Consider the following 21,694-nt stretch of genomic DNA (forward strand, 5'->3'; position numbering starts at 1 on the left):
GAAAGCATCAACTGAAGATATTAATTTATAGAGCTTAAAGAACTGTTTAAAATATTATTTTATTATCGAATGGATGCTTGTTTTGACCCACGTGGTATGACGTCAGAAATGGTAGGCCGTGTTTGCGGAGAAAGTCGAGGATTGGCTGTCAGGAGTGATCGGTCCGGCGAAGGAGTAGGAGGTCCGGGTCGCCATTTTGGCAGGTTGTGAGAGCCTTCTGTCGTCGCCGTGAGCTGAGCTGTCGTCCAACCCGTCCAGCCAGCTTAGCCGTAAACGCGTGCGAGAGAGCTTCTGGGCTCGATCGAATCGCGATTTCGTTGGCAGGCCGGTACCGGGAATTACGAAATCGAAAGATTCACGCGAACCGGCTGTACATAACGATTTTTCATTCGATGTTACTCGTTCGATCGTTCGAGTGAGACATTTCCTCGGTTACCCCACGAGTGGTGTGCGTGTGACACATTTAGTCCCCGTCGACCAGTTGGCGAACGATCTTGGAAAGTGATTATAGAATAGGATCAAAAGGTAGCAGGTGAGCTGATAAAGACTTCCAGTGTGACAGAAGGAACGACAGTATGGCGGGACAGACCATCAACGACAGATTATTAGCAGCGAGACACAGCATCGCCGGGCAGGGCCTTGCCAAAGCTGTATGTAAAGCCACCACCGAGGAGATGATAGGCCCTAAGAAGAAACATCTCGAATGTAAGCAGATTCATTTTTTCATTTTCATCTGCTTTCAATCGTGCATTACCCTTTAGTATTCCTGTATTCAATTCATTTCATCGTCTTTGTTTTCACTGGGAAAAGTGAGAGGATCATTTGTCGGCATCGTTGTTAGAAACGATGCTTCTTTTCCACGAACCTGTATAAATACGTTTCACTTGAGATTCAATGATTTTCTACGGTACCAACTTCCTTGACGTCCAGAAGGAATAGTCATGTTTGATGCACGAACCGAAGCACACCTTTCGTACTTTCTTGCCCGTTACGTCTTTAACGGGTTACTTTCCATTTCGAGGTATTATATGGAAGGTGTTTCGACTTAGATTTTGTACTTCCTCGCAGAGGTGGATCCATAAGGATACGACGGATCTAATTGTAAGAAGAATTGATCGGTGACGCGGGAAGAAAGCCAAAAATGTTACCATTCCATAGCTATTTCGTACCACTTACAATTACTTGTGCCTTTTGAGGCAACCGAAAGATCGGTATACGTCATCAAAGTTTCAAATTATTCACCGAGTACAAAGTATCAGCTTACATTTTTTCGTTACCTTTACGTTAACGATATTGATAAAGATTACGTTTCCTTGTAAGGAAGAATAATCTTTTTTTTCTTTTTGAAACGTAAGCAACTGCACACGACTGTTCGTATCGATTCCACAGCTCACTGGCAAAGCACCTGCCGTCACGTTACATGTCGGTCATTACAGTTACGTTAAAACGCACAATTCTTATTGATAATTATAAAAACATTTCCATTGACGTAGACAGTTTAGTTCCGTCGAATATAAAAAATCATTGACAAATATAGTAATGCTAATTTTACATAATCTTGAATTTAAATTGAGTAACGGTGAAAGTTTTTGTATCACAGAATCGCCGTTGATAAGTGATATTTTACGCGAAAGTAGTTTCTTAACTAAGTTCCCTGCGACTATGCGAGCTGTTACGTTATTATGAACGTTGTCACGGACGTGTTAAAGTCGAAACTTGTTTCTGACGGCGCGTGTCGATAGAAAAAAATTGAATATTGCTGAATAATTTTAGAATTTGCACAGTTGTACGCACAGTTTGTGTACACCCTGTAATCCTTATCGCTCTCGTATCCGTTACTATGCTCACGGTTACTATCGATAAGCTAAGAAGAAAAAGATTTCAAAATTAATCTCTAATTCCTGGTCGACTATATTGATTTCACCCTAGTCGAGTCAGTTACGAATAATTTGAAATTTGTATCCACCGTCACTGGCATGTGTTGTTTCGTTAATTAATTTTGAAAGTTATCGATGCTGCAAAAACTCCCATTGTCAAGAAGAAATGAAGTTAATGTTTGAACGATAGGAAACCACACGAGTTCCTCACGATTATCGATTTCACTGTCGCATGGTTGTGCATCAAGGTTTATAGGTACACGCGTAGGTGCTGTGACCTGTATCTATTTCAATTTAAAAGTCCACCCTCATCGAAGAGTGTAACGTCCGGTCTTTGCACCTTTCAGTTATATTGAATTATTTCTAATTGTCCCATTTGATCTTATAACGGCGTTCGCGCTTCTCCTTTTCCACCCTACTGTAGGATTAAAAAGATTACCATAAAGATCTTTGTGCAACCTGTCGGATTGGTTAATATATTTACCTAACGTTCCTTTAGATTCTTGCAAATAAAAATGTTGGAGAGGCTGTTTCCGTTTTAGTGGAATGGAATGGAATCGAACGGAACTTACGTTCTTTCTTCCGGTCTGCTAATTTAGATAGCGAAACGAATTCCTATCAATGATGTCATTATCGAGCGTCCCTTTCTCTGGAACAGTTTTACAGTGTTTTTTTATTAATAAAGATAGTACTTGGTCCCAGTTTTGTACTTTAGAATGATGCAATATGTTCCATGCCTTTCTCACCAAGTTTTATATCACATATTTATGTTGAAGTATCTCCTGTAAGTATTGAAAAATGGGGCTCCGACTAATCTTGCGTTTATCTACGCTCGTCATTTTACTTAGACAGTTTGCAACGATCATACTCTTGATCTTCGCATCGTGGCAGCATTTTCGAAAACAAGAATTTTACAGGAAAGCATGTACGCGGGTACAGAGACCAGTCGCTTCTTCAGCAATTGATTTTTCCCGAGGAAAACTTCGTTTCCCGTAATTGGAAAATTATACCGGTAATTTCGTTGTGGTAGAATATAAAACCGTTTGCTCGTTCGGGAACGCTGAAGTTTGTTATTTCGTTAAACTCGGTTTCAAGCTGCAAAAGGGAAAATTCCGTTATTCAGAAGCGAATGTTGTATAAAACTGAACAGCTGCTTTGAGGTGTAACAAAGCAGAACCATTGTTGCTGTCGATACAAAAGCAACTTCAATTATAAACTTGAAGAATTTCTTACAAGTAACCAGCAGTTCTGTACAATTTATGTAGAAAATTAAAAACGTCAGCTTCTATTACCATGGTAAGATTGAACGTTTGAAATGATCTAAAGATCAGAGAGAATTGAATCGATCAGGTAATCGAGAACTGTCCATCGAAGGAGTATGAATTTCGCACATGCCCACTAGGAATAGCTCCCTGGGTAGCTTTCGTTCGAGATTCTGTGTGTATCGATCGGCCGTACACTTGATTCCCAGCCGATGACCTCGCGATCGTTCTTGATGCCTGCTTATTCGTAGGTCACCTCGATGGATGATCACACGTTAATCTAAAAATAAAGCCGTTGATGATAGTTTGGCGAGATGAAATGTCGTCGCGAAACAACCATACCTTGGTCCATTTTTATTATAGTTTTCTTGATAGTAGGGCCGATAAAATGCTTTCTGCTTTGACGCGAGGTTATGTTGGTATTTTTGGATTTCTTCCGAACCGCCTGCTTTCGCTAAAAAGAAATACATGCATACGTTAATTCTTCCACTATTTCAGATAGTTTTTCCCAACGTTCAATGACTCTCTGATTCATACGTCGTCAATGAGTAATTCCCGTACTCAATCCGTGTAAATACACGGTATGGAAAACACCTGCAATACGAGAACGTCTATTCCGAGTCTCATCGAATTGTGCAATTTGTTCAGCTACGTAATTGAGCACGGCCATTGTACGGATGAATCACGTCCAAGATTTTCATGGTATTCGCCCCTATCGACGTTGCTCGTTTCCTGTGCCTTCTTCGCACGCTTCTTTTTCTTCTTGATCGTTGATAATCGTTGTCCTTCGACTCGTTCCATTTTTACAACTCTGCCGTTATTTCACTCGATTCGATGTGTTGTGTGATTACATCGGGTTGCAGGTATTGCTGCATTTTTACGTAACGAAAGTATCGCTGTTATTTCATGTCGGCCGGTGGTCGTGAAATGTTTTTTGCTGAATCACATTTTAAATGTAAATTAAAGTTTTGGTATAAATAAAAAACGAGGTTACTTACCTTTGAACATCGTAACGAATCAATTCAAATAAGTACGATACTTTTGTTCGATACTTTTGCGATACTTCGATATTTCAAATTCGATCATTTTCTAATGCGATACTTGTATCGAATGGCGCTACTATCGCATTTTTAAGGCGGGAATTAAAACCACGTTAGAAAAGGTTATTGCATTCATTTTGACGGATTTATCTCCACTTGAAGAATAAAGAATGAGAAAATAAGGTAACCAAAAATTGATGTTTTGCAATTGACGAAAGTTCATTCTTTTTTTGATAATCCGCGCTTGTTGCAGCTATCGTCTTACCAAAACACGTTATCGGTAACGCCCCCCGTTACGAGTCTGGACTCGGGAGGAGCACACCCCTTCAACTTTAAGATAATTCCGATAATGATTGCGTTCGTCTATATTTCACATTCTATTCCTAACAATTGTTTGATTCATCAGTTTTCTTCCGCTTAAATGGACCGATGGTTATAAACAGGTTTAAACTGCGTCGTTGTTTATTTATAAAAATGCGAGGGTCGCGATGCGAGTCTCGACTTGATTGATTTTATTTGAAGCCATATTTGTGCGAAGCTATAACACTTTCTAAACATCTAAATAGCGAAGTGTATACAGTAATTGAAATCATTAATGTTTAATGATTAGGTAAGGATATTTTCGACATTTAAATATTGTAAAAAAGAAATCTAAGAAGTCCATATTTATTTAAGATTATAGCAACTGGTTGTGGACCTCCTGGAGTGTTGGCTGCCGACAAAGGGCTTTGTTCGCTGTTCGTAGAAGGCAGTTACACGTGGAGGTCTCTTGAAAGCGAAAATCACAAGAAGAATTGATAATGCAGGGATGAGCGATGCTAACTGATAGGACACAGAGAAGACAGGCAGTTGTAAGATTCAGTTGGATCAATAATGTAGCAGAAACATAGGGAAATAGGGATTTGGATCGCGCTCAAGGTCGTCCAAGTATCTCAGCTCTGTATACACAGTTATAATAGCAAGAATTTTTCAAATACTTTTTTGTTTCACCGTAAGGTTCACCTGGAAAGCATCGATCACGTGGTGGCCTTGGTAAAGGGCACCTCCTCGACTATTGATTTTCTTCAAGAAGCACGGCTTCGGTTCGCCTTGTTACACGGTTGGCGAAAACGCATTGAACTGCGTGTCCAATCTTGTGGTTTTCTTACCTTTTATAAATAGAAGGACACTTACTGAATGGGACACTGGTTCTCTGGGTTCGCTTCCTCGCGTTTCCTAGTACATTATTAGAAGAGGAAGCGCGTGACAAGGTCGAGCACGTCGCGAACCTCCCCAACGTTTTGGCAACGGGTATAATCAGACTTTCTTCTCTGAAAATAAACAAACTGTTGTACGAAGATGAAACGATGACAAACTGTGTTTTCAGATTGCATCAATCCAGTAAGAGATAGTAACTGCAATGTCACTAGCAATAGGAAATAATTCTGTTAACAAATGAAGCAGAGGACTCTCTTCTTATTCTACTTTCTATTATTTGAAAGGAAAAGGCAAGAGAGTAGTATATTTCTCTTTCTACGAATTCAGGTAGCTAATTTTAGCTCTTTCTATATCTCTGTTTCTATACCAACTGGCACAAGGCGTATCTCTTAAAAATATTTTCATTTTGATAAACAGATCATTGTATACATATATTCGATAAAACAATGTGCTGCAATAGTTTTATTCTTTTTTACTTTTTACTTGGACTGTTCCCATGATTATAGCCATAACATGAGTCACGACACCAGAGAAGTGACCAGGAAGACTGGTTCAGGCTCGTTCCACGTTTCTTCTGGAATATTCATCGCCGGTCAGAGATTTAGTATTTTGTCGTATCGTTGTAGATGCGGTAGCAAAGTAGAATCGAAAGGTTGTCACTTTGCTCTTTCAATTAGGGGTCATTACGGTTTTCTTCGCCGTCTGCTGTGGACGTATCAATGATAGATGCGGTAAAAACAGCACGAGAGGAGATTATACGGTTCCGTTCAGTCGTATCTCTTTACTGACCACTCAATAGCGTTGTTTCAGCTAGAGAAAGAAACGATAAATCGCCTCGGCGAAATGTGCGTAGCACGCTTTTATTGGAAACAGCCTGTGGAACTGATAATGATTGATCAGCCTCGTTTACTGGGATTCTCATAATTCCAGGGAACAATGAGAAGGTTTATGCGAAGTAGTTTGTTTACAGGGAATAATTGAAGTTAATTTGCAAAAAGCCTTGCTTTAATTGTTACCGTATTATCACAGGATTCATTGCAACACATGTAATCGTTTTTATTCTCTTTAATTGTTTGGCAAGGATGTTTACTTAAATTTTTCAATTGAGCAAGAGAAATTTGTTACAGTATGCATATACAGTATCACAGCTGTTTGTTACCATGCCAGAACATCCTTGAACAACAATGAAAATAATTGTCAGTATACTGATAATGATTTTTTCTTTCTTTTCAGATTTAGTACGATGCACAAACGAGCCGAACGTGTCGATACCACAGCTGGCGAATCTACTAATAGAACGATCACAGAACACCAACTGGACGGTGGTTTTCAAAGCTCTGATCACGGTCCACCATATGCTTTGTTATGGCAACGAGGTAAAGACTGTTCGTTTCTATCTGCAACGCAGAACAGGATCCAAGAGTACCGAGTATTCAGCCGATAAGTGGCTTCTCGAATGCAATCAGACAAACTTCTTTTCCTTTAATTCTCGACGAACGACAAGTTGTTGAAGATGATAGAGTAGCGAGGATTTGCGATTCTTCAATTAAAAAGAAAATAACAGATACAACAGTACTTGTGCATTCTGGTTAATTGCTTCTTTATAGCAATTGCCTCGATGTACAACAAAATCTTTGTTCTCTCCATCTATTTTATTTATTCCATATTATTTTAAGACCTATATTACTGGGACAATGATCTTAACACTAGCGTTGACAAGAAAATTAAATTTCTTTCCTGAGAATTTCTAAAGTTGCAAAATAATGTAATATGATCGTATAAACTCGTACCAGTCGCGTTACGATACGTTATTTCGACAACAGTACTACCGATTAAACACTTAAGATCAATCAGATAGCTGCGCTTGTTTAATCAGTCGTACTCCATCAATCACAGGGCTTGTTACTTCACCCCTAGGTAAATGGGCCAGATGCATCTGATAAAGCCAGTCTGCTCTTGGGCTTCGATGAAGCAGGGGTGTTTTTTATTTTTTTGCGATTCGTTTTACAAATTTTTCCTTTAGAATCGTAGCGATTAAGTAATTTTACAGAATGCAGCAAATGAAGTTAATATCATTAATTTCTTAACCGTATTAATAGTTAGATATACTGGGCAAATAAATGGAAGACTTTACAAATGTCGAAAAGAGTTACTATAGTTATTATAGAATCGGAAAGATATCTAAAATCTATGCTATTATAGATGTAGCAAATCAAATAAGCTTTCATTGAAAGGTATCTTGGAAACCAGTCTGTTATGTAAATCTTTCTCTGCATAATAAAAAGGTCAGAACCGTGGAAAAGTCTTGGAAGAGTTGAAATAATTGAATTTTACTTTTTCTTCTTCAACATCAGTCATTTCCTATTAAAGTAAAATTTAATAAGATGTTAGCGTTTCTCTAGGGTTCACTCCTCGTTTCACGGTAAATCTGAGCGATTCGTGTAAGTTACATAGTATTATTTACATTCGTTCAGGGGTCATCTAACTCATTTCGGTTCAGTGATGATGAGTCGAAGAGGGGAAGTGTCGTCGCCCTTGCCAGTCGCTTGTGCGTGAATGTGCACGGGATCGAATAGCACGAGTCCGTGACTAGAGTCTAACATTTGCGGTTTGCACATGCGATTCGATAGACAACAGCAACAGATTCACAGTCACTATGATAATGATAGCGATTTGGTTAAAGAACTGTTGCTTCAAAATATCACAGAATTTTTATTTTCAAAGACTTCACTCTTCCATGACAAATAAAATTAACTTCCATTCTTCTTTTTTTTGGGCTAAGATTAGAATTAATTAAAATAGGACGTATTGATTGTTCTATGGAAATGTTATCAATAAATGGATATCTTTTTTTGTTGCAGAGGTTTACACAGTATCTGGCGTCCAGTAACAGCACGTTTCAGCTCAGTAATTTTCTCGATAAAAGCGGCGTGCAAGGTGACCACAATGTTTAAAAGAATTTGCTTGCTTTAAACTTCCGTCGAGTTATTCAATTAGCTAGCCAGTTCGAACGATCTTGAAAGCTTCAAACTGAGGATACCGAAGAAGTTACTACTAATAATTAAATAACAAATAATTGTAATCTAATTAAATCGTCCAATTGGTTATCTAATTGAACTATTACTCGAGTAGGCATGATATTTTCAAGTTTATCTTGTTGTTGCTTTGATTTTTTAATTCATTAATGTTTCTTACTAGAAGTAACATGAAGTTACTAAAAATAAAGTACATGCACGCAAGCACAAGTACACGATGTCTATTTATAACGAATTAATAAGATTAAACTGGATTCAGGTTTGTTGCTTGTCGATTAACTCTATGTAACAAGTAGTGGTTTTTGAGAAAGTTTTCAAGTACTTGTTGGAAGGATCTGGTTATATATGGTTAAATAACAAGTAGCGACGAGTGTCTATAACGATACACTGTAAACCTTTGTTCTTTCAAAGTTGAAAATTAAATAACTTCTTCCTGACTAACTTCCTAGCATTGTGCAGCTATCTGTATCTGGCCTCTGTCTATGATTTACTAACTTGGAACTAATTTTTTCTCTATTTGGGCACAGCAGGAGCACGTATCGGTGAGTTAACATTCCATCATTTCCTAATTATTAATAATTTTTTTTTTTTTTTTGGTGTGTAATAATAATTCCCTTATATTAGACTCTTTTGTTCCTCCTATCTCAGATTGCTATCTAAAATTTATGGTAATTAAATGTCGTGTGATCCGTCAGAAATTTTATTGGGAGACTAGCATTCCTCTCCTGGGATTTTTAGCTCTAATTAAATTGATACCATCGCGTGCTTTCTCTACATACACAGCTTACGGCGAAGACTGAGACGAATCTCTATCTACTATTTGTATAACGCACGCACTTCTCACGTTCAAACTGAAAGCGTGTCTAACAACGCCTGTTCTCTTGCACTTACACACTATACCATGCACACAAATATTTGCACCTGCGTTTGTTCAATATTTTGCCTCAGATCCGTCTACTTTTTTCATTCAAGAAATATTTTCTTACCTCCTTAAGATGTCACTTAATTCAAATAAATAAAATAATGTTTCCCTTTCATCGTGGAGTTTGTCTTTCAATGAGTAATTGTATTTCTCTTTTTCATCAGGCTATGACATGTCACCGTTCATCAGAAGATACGCCAAGTATCTGAACGAGAAGGCTCTTTCCTACAGAACTGTAGCGTTTGATTTTTGCAAAGTTAAGAGAGGGTTAGTAATCGATAAACGAAAGGTAATATTGAAAGTAATTCAGAAATCATTCGTTTGTTTTAAATTGTATTTCAGAAAGGAGGATCGCACCCTGCGAACCATGAATGCTGAAAAATTATTGAAAACCTTGCCAGTTCTCCAGGCACAATTGGACGCCTTGCTAGAATTCGACTGTACCGCTAATGATCTTACAAACGGTGTTATAAACATGGCTTTCATGCTTCTCTTTCGAGATCTGATCCGATTATTTGCTTGTTACAACGATGGCATTATTAATTTACTAGGTACAGTATAACCAGTATTCGCGTTGTACCTTCTAAAAGGATTACTTAAACTTTGTCTTACTGAATTTTAGAAAAATATTTTGATATGAATAAAAAGCAATGTCGCGAGGCTTTGGACTTGTATAAAAAGTTTCTGATACGAATGGATCGGGTTGGTGAATTCTTGAAAGTTGCCGAGGTTGGTTAAAATTAATCCTCTTCTTCTTGTTTCTAGTACAAGTATTAGTAATGTGTGAAACTAATTTTATCATTTTACAGAATGTCGGCATTGATAAAGGGGATATACCTGATCTAACAAAGGTAACGCGTTCATGGAATAGCAATTTTTTATTTTGACAAAGTACCGGCGCATTGGATAATTATTATTATTATTATTTCATATTGGATTGAATCGTTTTTAGGCTCCAAGCAGCTTGTTGGATGCATTAGAACAACACTTGGCTTCCTTGGAAGGAAAGAAGGGCTCTGCAGCAAATACACCAACGCAATCTGCAAGGTATTTCATTTACAATTCATTCATATATCTCGAGTTAGTGTTCAGAGTAGGATCAAATCAATTAATTCTGAGAAATATTTTGCGATATGTCTATTAGCAAAAGTTAAAGGTAACATGTGAAATGAACATATCATTCAGTGTAGAGTTGTGGTTCAAAAATAGGTATTTTTACTTAAAAAGAAGTTTTTTATATAGAATTTTATGTCAAGAGATATTAATTAATATAAATTAGGCATCCCATCAGACTTTTTCCTTTGCTACTATTCTACTACAAATTCTACATATACAAAAATACAAATCCCACTTTTCATCCAACCGACACTCATACTATTTCCTCGCAAAATGTTTTGTAAATTGTAGGGTGAAAGGTAATATTGATATTTATTTTTTCTTGCTTGAGAACATGTGCTTTTTTTCATTCGGAATTTTCGTTTCCCCGTTTCTGTTCCAGTTTTTTATGTTTTGCCTTTTATAGTTGCAGTTTATGAATGTGTTAAGTACTAGAATTCATTGTTTTTATGATTTTTAGATACACATCAAAGCATTTCAAGCTTTTCCTTAAGCCAAAATCTATGTGTTTGCTGAAATACCACTTAGCTTATCATTCAAAGCATTATGTTTTGTTACAAAAGTTTTTAATTTCTGTTTTTATGGCACACGCGTGTCCCACTTAATGTGTTCTTGATAAGTTTAGTACAATATTTGTAAAATTTATTTTGCGCCAGAAGAATCAGTCTTGTAACATTATCACAATTGTAATAGTCCATTTATAATGTGAAAATTTTGTTGCAATTAATATTCAGAGATTTTGCACAAAATTTTATTTCGATTAGAAGCTAGGTGATTCTTGCACATGAATTGAATCTGTATATAAGTGTGTGTGTGTGCGTGCGTGCAAATGTGTTTGTAGCAGTAGCAAACGAGAAAGTACATGCTTTTGTTTCATTTCCATTGTAAAACGTATTAGGTAGCTTACGTTAAAGTAATTGCTTATGCGAGTGAAGAATCTGTAAAAAAGATACAAGGCAGTCTGTGAAAAAGAAAGCTAGCCGTTACGCATGTGTGTATGTCTGATGCGAGCGTATGAATGACCACTAAGTAGTTGAACTTTTTTACACATCGTTTATATCTTTATACGTACTACACTGGTTTCTTTGTTTTTTTGTTTGTCTTCTCCTTTTTTTTCAATAATCGTTCCTTTTCTTTCCTATGGCCACACTTGTCTACGCTGATACGGCTTCTCCTCCTTTCCTCTATTAATCCACTGCTCCATCAAACACACATCCATCGCCCAATCATTACCCGAGCAGCAATAGAACGAATGTAAAGTCGGGAGTGTCCGCCCTGTCTTCCACCAGTACTGCGTTTGGAACAGCAGCGAGTAACAATCGCCTCGACCATGCTGGAAATGGACATATCGATGAAGCGTTACGGCAGCAAGCTCTCGCGGAAGAGGAAGCCGCTATGAATCAGTACAAGGTATCTCACTTGTACAACTTTCTTATAAATTATTGATACGTATATGTATACGTAGAACGAAAGGTTTCATTATCTGCTTAATTTTTCAGGCAAAAGTACAATCTCCGTCGAGCGGCCCAAGCACGAATCCATTCCTCAGTTCTCCAACGAATAACGCCAACCAGCCAATCGTAGATTTGTTTGGTGCATCATCAGCGACGGCAGAAAATCAGGTACTAAACTTTTACCTGGGCGAATTTTACCTCCATTTAAACAGCATTGCCTCATGTATCGTTTTCAATGGTTTTAGCCACAGAAAGCATCAGACGATTTGCTTCAGCTAGCAGGCAATCCTTTTGCGGACATGTTTGGCGCACCACAGCCTGCAGCTGCGCCGACCACACAAGCGCAAAACAATATGTGGATGACTAACGGTAACGGTAAATACAATTATTGTTTTTTTTTGTTTTTTAATTTTTGATTTACCACCATCTCGCACATTTTGTTAACCACCATCAGCAATTTTCAGTTCTCTCATCCGTTTGTTTTTATTTTTGGTTTGTAGGTTTTGCCGCAGTGCCCCCAGCAAATAATAACTTTGTTACAGATAACAGTTTCTCTTCCGTATTTGGCAATCAAGATTCTCAATCCGGTGAGTACTTGATCCGTCATTTTCTCGCGACACGATGATTTTATTCTTGCACTTACTAGGACAAATATATATGCACCGTTTCTTATTCTTCACCATCACATTGTACATGTATTCGTATATCTTTATTGTGAAGGAAGTTTCGCTTCAAATTTTGTATCATATTTCTGCATCCTAAATTTCTAGATTCATAGATGATGCCTGTGCAAGTTAATCATACTGTCCTACTAAATGTAACGAGTTTAGGAAGAATAATTCGGTTAACTTCTCAAGTATCAAAGTTTATTATTAACAGTCGTAGAAATCATCGTTGCTTCGCTTAACACTTTAACAAGAAGCTCCGATTAATAAATAATACACAATGCTGGCAACGACGTTTCTTACCACTGAGAGATATCGTTCGAATAGTATCATTGAGCGAGTGTACACGCGGTACAAGAGCACGACAATAACTGCAAGGCATTCTTACTTAAAACGCAATTAACCGAGCGTAAATGCTAATTGATGCACCTTAATTTCTGCGCAAGCTGGTGCTCCAGGAGCAGCGGGATCCGTACCGAACCCTTTCATGTCCGATTTCCCTTCCCTCGGTCCCCAGCCACCGCAGTCAAACGCAGCCGCTTTTGGTCTCTTCGAGCAGGGTGCCGCGAACCAAGGTGGCGAGAGCCAGCAACAAGCGCAGACCGGAGACCTGTTCAGTGCTGGCGGTCAGGCAGATCTCTTTGGGAGCGACTCTGCAGTGCCCAAGACCGCGGAGGGAGGAGCCGCCGGGGATGCTGCCGGTGAGACGGTATCCTCAGCGACTGCAGCCTCCGGTAAGTCCACTGCCACGCCGCCTCCCAGACCGCCGCCTCCCGCGACAGCCATAAACGGTGCTACGCCAAGATCAGCATCACCAACTACAGCAGGAGCGGCGGCTGGAAAAGCCCCTTCAGCCGCGTCGATCAACACCGCCGCCGCTCCAGGCAAAAGCGCTTTCGAAGATTTGAACGATAGTATTCGTATGGCACTGGGCGGGTCTCCGTCTCGACCGGCACCCATCGCTCAACAACAAGTCCCAACCGCGCAACAAGCACAGCAACAACCTATGCAACAGGGTTTCGGCATGTTCGATATGGTCGGCAATATGCCCGCCACCGGGCAGCCTGTTATGCCTGGTGGTCCAATGGCCGGCTACGGTATTCCTACCCAAGTCCCGGCGGGGTACGGTTCCCCGGCAAAGCAACCGATTTCAGGTGACGGGAATGTATAGATGATTCTGCTGTTTGCATGCCAAGGGAATCAGTGATGCTTCCGGTGATATACTAACGGGCTATATACATACTCTTTCCGTGTATTTTAATTTCGTTAAGGAAGCTTGAACAAGATAAAATAGTGGCGCATAAGTATGTTGGAATTAAAACAGGGTTCACCAATTATTTGCTTCACATTTAGGAATAGAAATAGGATTGAAATTAACACGGCAGTATGTGCTCAGAATTGTATAGCATCAGTGATTCACACTTATTTTTTATTATTCATAAAGTAGATTACTGTTGAATTGGGTATGGCTCATAAATTTGCCGTGCTTGAATGTATCGCTACTGCAATCAATTTAGCTCCATCGCTCATTACCTTTACGTATTCGTTTATGACAAATTTTCATGGTACTTGATCATTTATTATTGTAGTATTTAGTATACACATATTTACACTTTCGAACACTTTGTATATTTAAAAGCATGGCTTTTTATTATAAAAATTTTAAATCTTATAGACGATTATAGGACATAGTTGATTTGAATCTTTTATTTTGCTCAGTGAAAAACAGTATTACGATTAATTTTGATTTTCTTTTTTCTCTCTCTCTTTCAAAGTCATCAAATTCGTTCTCTATCTGTGTAAGGAAAAACGTGTATCACTTTGGGTTTCGTTATTTTGGGGCTTTGGCTGATGTAGACGTTGCTTAGGTTTTGACGGTTCGGGCTCGATCCTGATGCCTATCAGCGTAGCTGGACATAATAATATTTTAGCAGCAGGGCAACCCCAAAATGCAGCATCCACGGGGAAAGTTTTGACCGGAGATTTGGATAGCAGCCTTGCTAGCCTTGCCCAGAATTTGTCTATCAATAAAAGTGCGCAACAACAAGTCAAGTGAGAATCTCAATTATTTTACATAATTAAAAATATCATAATACGTTGAAATAACAATCCATACATTTATTTTAGGGGTATGCAATGGAATTCTCCTAAAAATGCTGCCAAAACAGGAGGTCCAGCTGGTGGATGGACACCACAACCCATGGCAGCAACTACTGGTGCTGGTTATCGTCCAATGGTGAGTTTGGATCACTGTGCTGATCGTATCTTCAGCATTGAACTATCAGCACGTTGGTTTTGATCGTGATCGCACTATCTTCCTTTATAATAATAAGATATTACCCTCGAGTACATAGTATAGATACGTGTCGATACTTTATCTACTCTCACCATTCAACACAACGACAATATCAGCATGTTGTTTCTGATTAGTATTCAATTACTATTTTCTATAAACAGTTATCATGTAAATTATCTGTAGGAGGCAAACGAGCAAGTTCACGAATCAAGAACAGTTAATTGATAGTTTCGTGACTAGAGATATTAGTCTTAGCATCAGCACGCTTGCTTCATTGTTCATTCAGCTTACACGTTACAATGATTATTCACAATCTCACTCTTATCGATACTTAGGTGCACTCAGCTCGGTTAATATCTTGCACTGTTGTCATTTTCTTTTATTGCAATGTCATCACAACAAATACAACAGCGATTGATAGCTAGTAGAAATTATTTTTACGCAATGGCGGGGAATTAGATGATGTTGTGAAAGCATAGATTTTCTTTGAAATCGGTGTAGCATAAAGTTTCGACCATTTGAAAAACACAGTTTATCAGGGAAAGATAATACTAGAGTATACAGAAATAAAACTTGAACCCGTACACTTAGTTGTACAATGCATGCATGGCATCTGGCATGCTACCGGCTGTTGCAGGGTCAAGGAATGACGCAACTTCCTACAACCACCTTGGGCTTTCCTCCCCACACTGCACCATTGGTAAGTTATATATTTTGTACAAAGAAAAGTTACGAGTGAAACAAACGTTGCTTAATCAAAGGTTTGATTTCGTTGTAAGTGTACGTAACAAGTATTGTTGCTAACTAGTTCTTGGCAAAAGAAAAACAAATATTATAATAAAATCATGTTAATTGAAAGACTTGCTGCATCGGACATCAATTTCGTAAGCTTCTATTTAGATAGCTGAGTGCCAATTCAGTTAGTGACAAATAATATAATAAATAGTTTTAATTTTCTATTGTCATGCCACATCCTTGTTTCCTGCTTTTGCATATAATCTGTATATGTGATGCACACGTGTACTTAACTCGAAGTAGGCCTTCTACATAGTTGTCTTTTAGCTGTTCATGCGTTTTGTGATATAATAAATATACTATTCTTATAAATATCTATCTATGTTCTATACAATAAATAGGTTGCAGTAATTCTTTTTGTACGATTCAACAACTGCTTGTAAATATATTCATTACAACACTTTCTTTCTTTCAACACGTACTCAAAACGAATCTGTAATTACACAAAATCCTAATTTACATGATAAGAATCGAAATATCATAGAACAATGAGTTATTGGAAGAAAATAATATGAATGAAAGAAGAAAAACGTGGAAACAGTTGGACTGGAAATGGTAAACGTTCCAGAAGTACAGGCTGGATCTGATTGGACGGCTTTCTGGTGTCCCTAGGGAATGCAAGGTGTCCCAATGGGAATGCAAGGCATGCAGGGCATGCAGGGTATGCAGGGCATGAGGCCGATGATGGGTACAATGCCTGGTGGTCCTGGTGGCATGATGGTTGCAGGAGGAGCTGCACCAATGATGATGCCCAATGCGAATCCCATGATGGGTGCTAATCTTCAGCAACAACAGCAACCACAGCAGCAACAGCAACCCCAGGCTGCTGCTACACAGCCACAAAATAATCAAGTCCAACTTGATCCGTTTGGTGCTCTGTGAAGAGATTAGGTACAATCTATTTCCTTATCCTTCACATGGATGTAAAATGATCAGTGACGAAACGTTGGATCTCCTATAAATTTCAAAAGAATGAAAAGTATATTAGTTTCAATGATAAATTAGTTTCGCCACTGCTCTATGATCTTTTGAGTTTATGTTTTCTTTATACATATATAAAACAGTTTGCGAGTGAAAAAATACTAATTGACAGAGTTGATTAAGCTATATTTTATTTCAGTTATGAAGTAAAAGAAAGAGGAGGATGTACAGACTCGATGGTCTATCATTGAAACTTAATTTAAAAGTAATAAAACAATGCAGCGCATATTTTAACATATTGTAATTAACGATATTCATGTATTCGTAATTAATATGGAACACTGCATGATCGTATGGATTGGTTCATCGATGGTTTCAAATTCCTCTTAATAATTTTTGTAAAACAGAAACAGTTTTCAATAAAAAAAAAAAAAATACTGTTTGTGAACCAGTTTTCTTGTATGCAACATATCTTCTAACAAAGCACTGTTCCATTCAAAATTGATTCATAGTCTCTAATAGATTTTCTTACTAATAGCACCAATTTCTAATTAACTTCATGTAACTGCACATGGAATAATTTTATACTGCAAGGATAAAAGAAATTGCATTGAAGGCTTGCATCGAAAGGTAGAAGCTTATCGAGTATTAATAAAAAGGAACACTGTAAAATAAAGAAAGAGAATTAAAAATGATACATTTACTTTTATTAATAATTATGCGTATCGCTAAATCAAAGTTTCTGTTTTTAGGAATTTGGATTGGAAACGAGCGGACGAAGCACCAATTCTGTAAATATCGTGTAATATGCCTAGAAAATGTGCCCCGCTTATTCTCGTTATTCTACGTCATCCGCCACGAACCGACCCGTCCCCGGTGATTCATGGAAGAAGAAGAAATCTCCTCGGTACGACGGTGTCGACCTATTCCCGTACACATATTTCTACTGCTGATCGAGTATAATCGCATATACGGGTTTACTCAGTTTACGGCGGTTGCCTTACCGAAATATGCGTGTAGTCTCAGTGTATACAGTTCTACGAAGCGACTATAAATAGAGAGTTTATAGACAAGTTAAACAGATATGAACCGTATTGCGTTTAGAATTCCATGAATGCGTGGATGCAACTATTCCGTAAGAGTTGACTGTGATAGTACTGCATTGACATTGTAGCGTTTTTTTTCCAGTAATTCTCGGCTAAAGAATATACTGGCAAAAATCCGGGAGAGATTGGGGGTCGTATGTGTTCGCACGTGTGCATGTATGTATGTATGAGGAATCTTCATGTAGCAAAAAAGTAGAGAGTTTCATATAGTTCCACAAGCTTTATGTATTCTGAAAGATGTGTCCAGTAAGGAAGTATCGTCTCTCTTTAATAAGGAAAAGTATATCTCGGTCGGTATCGTCATGATTCTAAACGTAAATACGTCGAGAAAATTATACATAGTTGGCTGATGCATGATGTATCCATAATATTATAATAATATGTAAAATTACGTGTTGCGTATACACGTATACGTACGCGTGATTTTTATACGTGTATACGTATATCGTATCCAGATTCGCGCGAATAATACAACGTTGAAAATTATAAATATATCTATATATATATAAATGTATATGTACATGGCGTAATCCTAAAATATGGCGCACCCGTGTCGCTCTTCGTTTCATTTTTTTCGTACTATCTTGATTTCGACTCAGGGCGCTGAAGCAGTTACGATGTATCCGTTGTTAAAGTATTAAATATTAAATAATAATGTATTATATATACATATATATATATATATAATATATAGAGAGAAAGGGAGAGAGCGAATGAGCGAATGAATGCGTTGAGTGGGAATGTAAGATGGTCCAGCTAATGTTCTTTATCCGTATACCGTTCCGAACTGTCTTAATTAGGTAATTAAACGAACTATGTACACAAATTAAGATTATGATACTCATACGATTAATTATGAATGTAACACGTGAGTCTACGATTCAGTATGGTACTATTAATATAGTCAATAATGACTGTTCTAAGGTCTAATTCGGGATTCGTTTTGTCTCTCGCCGTGTGCAGCTACCTCCACGAATCTGCGCTGTGTAATTAACGAGGAACATGTATCTTTATTGCCGTCTGGAGTTAGCCAATCAAGAGGCTGCACGGAATCCTAGATGGAGAAATAAAATGTACCAGGATATATTTTATTTTCTTCTCCACGGAGTTACATCTGGTCACGATTTCTTGTGGCTGATTCGAATAATGTCTGTGAGAAGGAGAAAGGGATAACGTGTACGTAAAGAGAGGAATGAGATATAGGAATGATTTCACGTGTAAGATCTCTGGTACGGTCATCTGAATCTTGGTGAATCGCAGTTACTAGTAGCTGGCAGTTTTTCCTTTAACGTTTTTGTATTTTCGTATAGAAGAGATGGTGCAGTGTAAATTACACGATATAGGTTCCTGTTTGCAAATATCTTTTTCAAATGTTGCTTTAAGTATTGTAGAGTTTTGATAGACCTTCATGAAGTTTAAGTGAAACATTCCATTTGAATGAAAACATAAGAGAATTTTTGTAAAAAGAAAAATGTTATTATTTAACTATTTAAATCTATTTAAAATTGGATCGGTAAGTGGCACAAATATTAAAAACCAATGAACGTAACAAACATGAACATTAAGTTTTTCTTTTCTTTTTTTTTTTTTTTATACTGCCAGATAATTGTCAGTACGAGGATGAATGGAACGCGTTTTGGTTGTGTATGCAGAAAGGAAATTTGGCAAAAAAGAGAAGAAGGATTAATGAAAATATGAGATACTGTGTTGGTGTGTTGGACTCTCTAAAAAGTCAGGGGTGTGCAGACTTGTTTCCCCATCGGACCATGCAAAACATATTGGAGAAGGTACAAATTGTGCAAATAATATTCTGTAAAAACTAGTTAAAAAATGGTAATTTGCGATTCTTTAAGCCTAATCTCTTAATTAGATACTAACTTACAAATCTAAAATATCATCAATTTTTCAGAGAACATTCTTTAAGATAATCGTGCACCCCTGATGCGAGTTTGTGACTTATTTACCATTAGGTGTCCTTGTATAATGCGATCATAGAAGTTGACGAGAACAACGGCTATAGGAAACTAGATCATAAATTACATGTTCAATTAACGTCTATGAATCACGCGAGGAACCTGGTCACCATTAAGTTTAAGGAAATGATCCTTTAATTGTTCCCTGTACATCCTGGTAGAACCTCGTTGATCCAAAAATGTACTCAAGAAGGACAACACATTTGGAATTATTAGAGAAAGATTAAAATCAATAAGGTTCTATTTTTAGAGGAGGTGCTGTTTTGTTGAAGTCATATAATGAGGTACAAAAATTTCTGACCAGTTATTTTCTTCGCTCTATCTTAGAAATATCTATATAAATAATAAAAACCACGTAAAACTCGCAGAAACTTTTGAACCTTGGTCTATATATCTTCATTAACGGACAAGAAAGAAATATTTGAAATTGTGTAGTTAACGTATAAGGAAGGAAGATTATTCAATGATACTTCAATTATGTGAGTTGGAATTAATGAGATATTACTTCGCACAAACGACATGTGGATAATGATAAAGCTAGTAGAACCTCGTTAATTCAGACTCGCCCAAGGTTAATATCAAGAGAAAAAAAAAAAATTCCAGTGTGATGTTGTATTTTGAAATTGTAATTCTGTTCAGATTCGTGAACGGTGGATGTAAATCTTGTATCTTTTTGTATGCATCACAGTTGTGCTAAAAAGGGTTGGTGTATCTCATCGGCTACGTTTAAAAACGATGCTTTAAATGGCAAAACACAATCTGTTCGTGTAAACTTACTGGTGATCAAGTATAACAGGACAATATTACACATACATATACATATATATACACATATACACATATTTTATCGAGAATTATAGGGCAGTAGCAATCTATGTAACTCTTCCCTGTCAGCTAGAGAAAGACAGCACGATATATTAGGAAAAAAAGAGAAACAAACGCTATATTAAATCTTTCGTCGATCAGCCATTAACTCATTCAGTGCCATGAAAGAACTTGGAAATGATCCTATCTTCTTCTTCTTCTTCTTCTTCTTCTTCTTCTGATCCTATGTGATGCATTCAAAGATCACTAGCTAACTGAAGAGGGTCCACTAGTATCATAATGTATTATTTCTTTTAATTTAAATATTTAATTACTTTAAGCAACTGAAATAAATACTCAATCTATAATTGACATAGAGTAATATAAAAAGAAAATTTTCAAGTAGTAAAAAACAATAAGTTTAGCTTATTGTTTGTTCATTTTATAGTGTACAGTTTCATTAACAAGAATAGAAGATATTCATTCAGAGTTGATGTAAATATACTATGATACATTTAATTAGATAAATTGTACATAACATCTGTCTTTGACTATTATTAAAGCTGCTGGTTCTGCTCTATTGATTGATACAAAGTTTAGCATGTTGGAAGATTAAAAAAGGGCAAACCTGTTATTTAGGGAGAGGCACTGAATGTGTTAAGAGCGTCGCCCTGGAGGAACCTGTAAAGTTGCTAGCGTTTAGCCAGAAATATTTTGTTTAACGAGAAAGTAATGAAAGATTGGACGAGCTCGACCGAATCGATATCGGCAGACTTAGAGTCTCTAGAGACGGAGAAACCGCTATTTTTTCTGATCATTGATAACAAATCCTAGTAATGCCATATTTGTCTCATTTTCCGTTCTACACCTGTGTGTGTGTGTGTGGATAAAAAATTTCTCAACGGAAGATGTGTACACCAGTAAAACATTAGTTGAGACGCTATTATTTACAATTACTTTGTATTAATTGTCATTGATATCATTATACGCTACGAATATGTTGTAATGATTATTGTGTAACACATGAATGGCGTTTAATAGAGTATTTATTGAAATTAACCGACGTGTATGTACGTCCGTTACCATCCGTTCTTTTTCTAATAAGGAGACATTCTTATTTAAGAGTTGCTTCAAAATCTTAATGTGACTGAACTATTAACTAACTCGAGGAAGCTAATCGTGTGAATCGACTTGAAGAGATCAACTCCTAAATAAAAATGTTCTTTCTTCT

The 21,694-nt window shown here is 37.3% G+C and overlaps 1 protein-coding gene and 1 long non-coding RNA gene across 26 annotated transcripts; one reads left to right on the forward strand and one right to left on the reverse strand.

Moving 5' to 3' along the window:
- The first annotated feature begins 107 nt into the window (after window positions 1-107).
- LOC114872180 (phosphatidylinositol-binding clathrin assembly protein LAP) lies at window positions 108-21,522 on the forward strand. 24 transcript variants are annotated; one of them, XM_046289133.1, is made up of 20 exons: window positions 4,490-4,789; window positions 4,855-5,030; window positions 6,610-6,752; window positions 8,238-8,313; window positions 8,939-8,953; window positions 9,498-9,600; window positions 9,676-9,884; window positions 9,956-10,062; window positions 10,143-10,184; window positions 10,286-10,380; window positions 11,691-11,859; window positions 11,949-12,071; window positions 12,149-12,278; window positions 12,404-12,490; window positions 13,015-13,722; window positions 14,437-14,620; window positions 14,696-14,804; window positions 15,481-15,564; window positions 16,272-16,550; window positions 17,333-21,522. In XM_046289133.1, the coding sequence occupies exons 3-19, from the start codon at window positions 6,732-6,734 to the stop codon at window positions 16,539-16,541; spliced, it is 2,532 nt and encodes an 843-aa protein (XP_046145089.1). In that variant the 5' UTR covers window positions 4,490-4,789; window positions 4,855-5,030; window positions 6,610-6,731; the 3' UTR covers window positions 16,542-16,550; window positions 17,333-21,522. The 24 variants fall into 24 exon arrangements, with proteins under 24 accessions (XP_046145084.1, XP_046145088.1, XP_046145083.1 ...); XM_046289128.1 differs by lacking the exons at window positions 4,490-4,789; window positions 4,855-5,030 and adding an exon at window positions 108-705 and having other exon boundaries at window positions 11,739-11,859; XM_046289127.1 differs by lacking the exons at window positions 4,490-4,789; window positions 4,855-5,030 and adding an exon at window positions 113-705 and having other exon boundaries at window positions 12,446-12,490.
- Window positions 721-4,356, reverse strand: LOC114872218. Of its 2 annotated transcripts, XR_006830178.1 has the most exons (8): window positions 4,138-4,356; window positions 3,677-4,076; window positions 3,482-3,593; window positions 3,170-3,419; window positions 2,624-2,972; window positions 2,362-2,526; window positions 1,177-2,295; window positions 721-1,095 (listed from the first exon to the last, which is right to left on the reverse strand). It is a non-coding gene; the product is annotated as an uncharacterized LOC114872218 (long non-coding RNA). The 2 variants fall into 2 exon arrangements; XR_003788733.2 differs by having other exon boundaries at window positions 3,677-4,356.
- Window positions 21,523-21,694: the final 172 nt, after the last annotated feature.

The sequence above is a fragment of the Osmia bicornis genome, chromosome 16, assembly GCF_907164935.1.
Source record: "Osmia bicornis bicornis chromosome 16, iOsmBic2.1, whole genome shotgun sequence".
Classification (NCBI taxonomy): domain Eukaryota; kingdom Metazoa; phylum Arthropoda; class Insecta; order Hymenoptera; family Megachilidae; genus Osmia; species Osmia bicornis.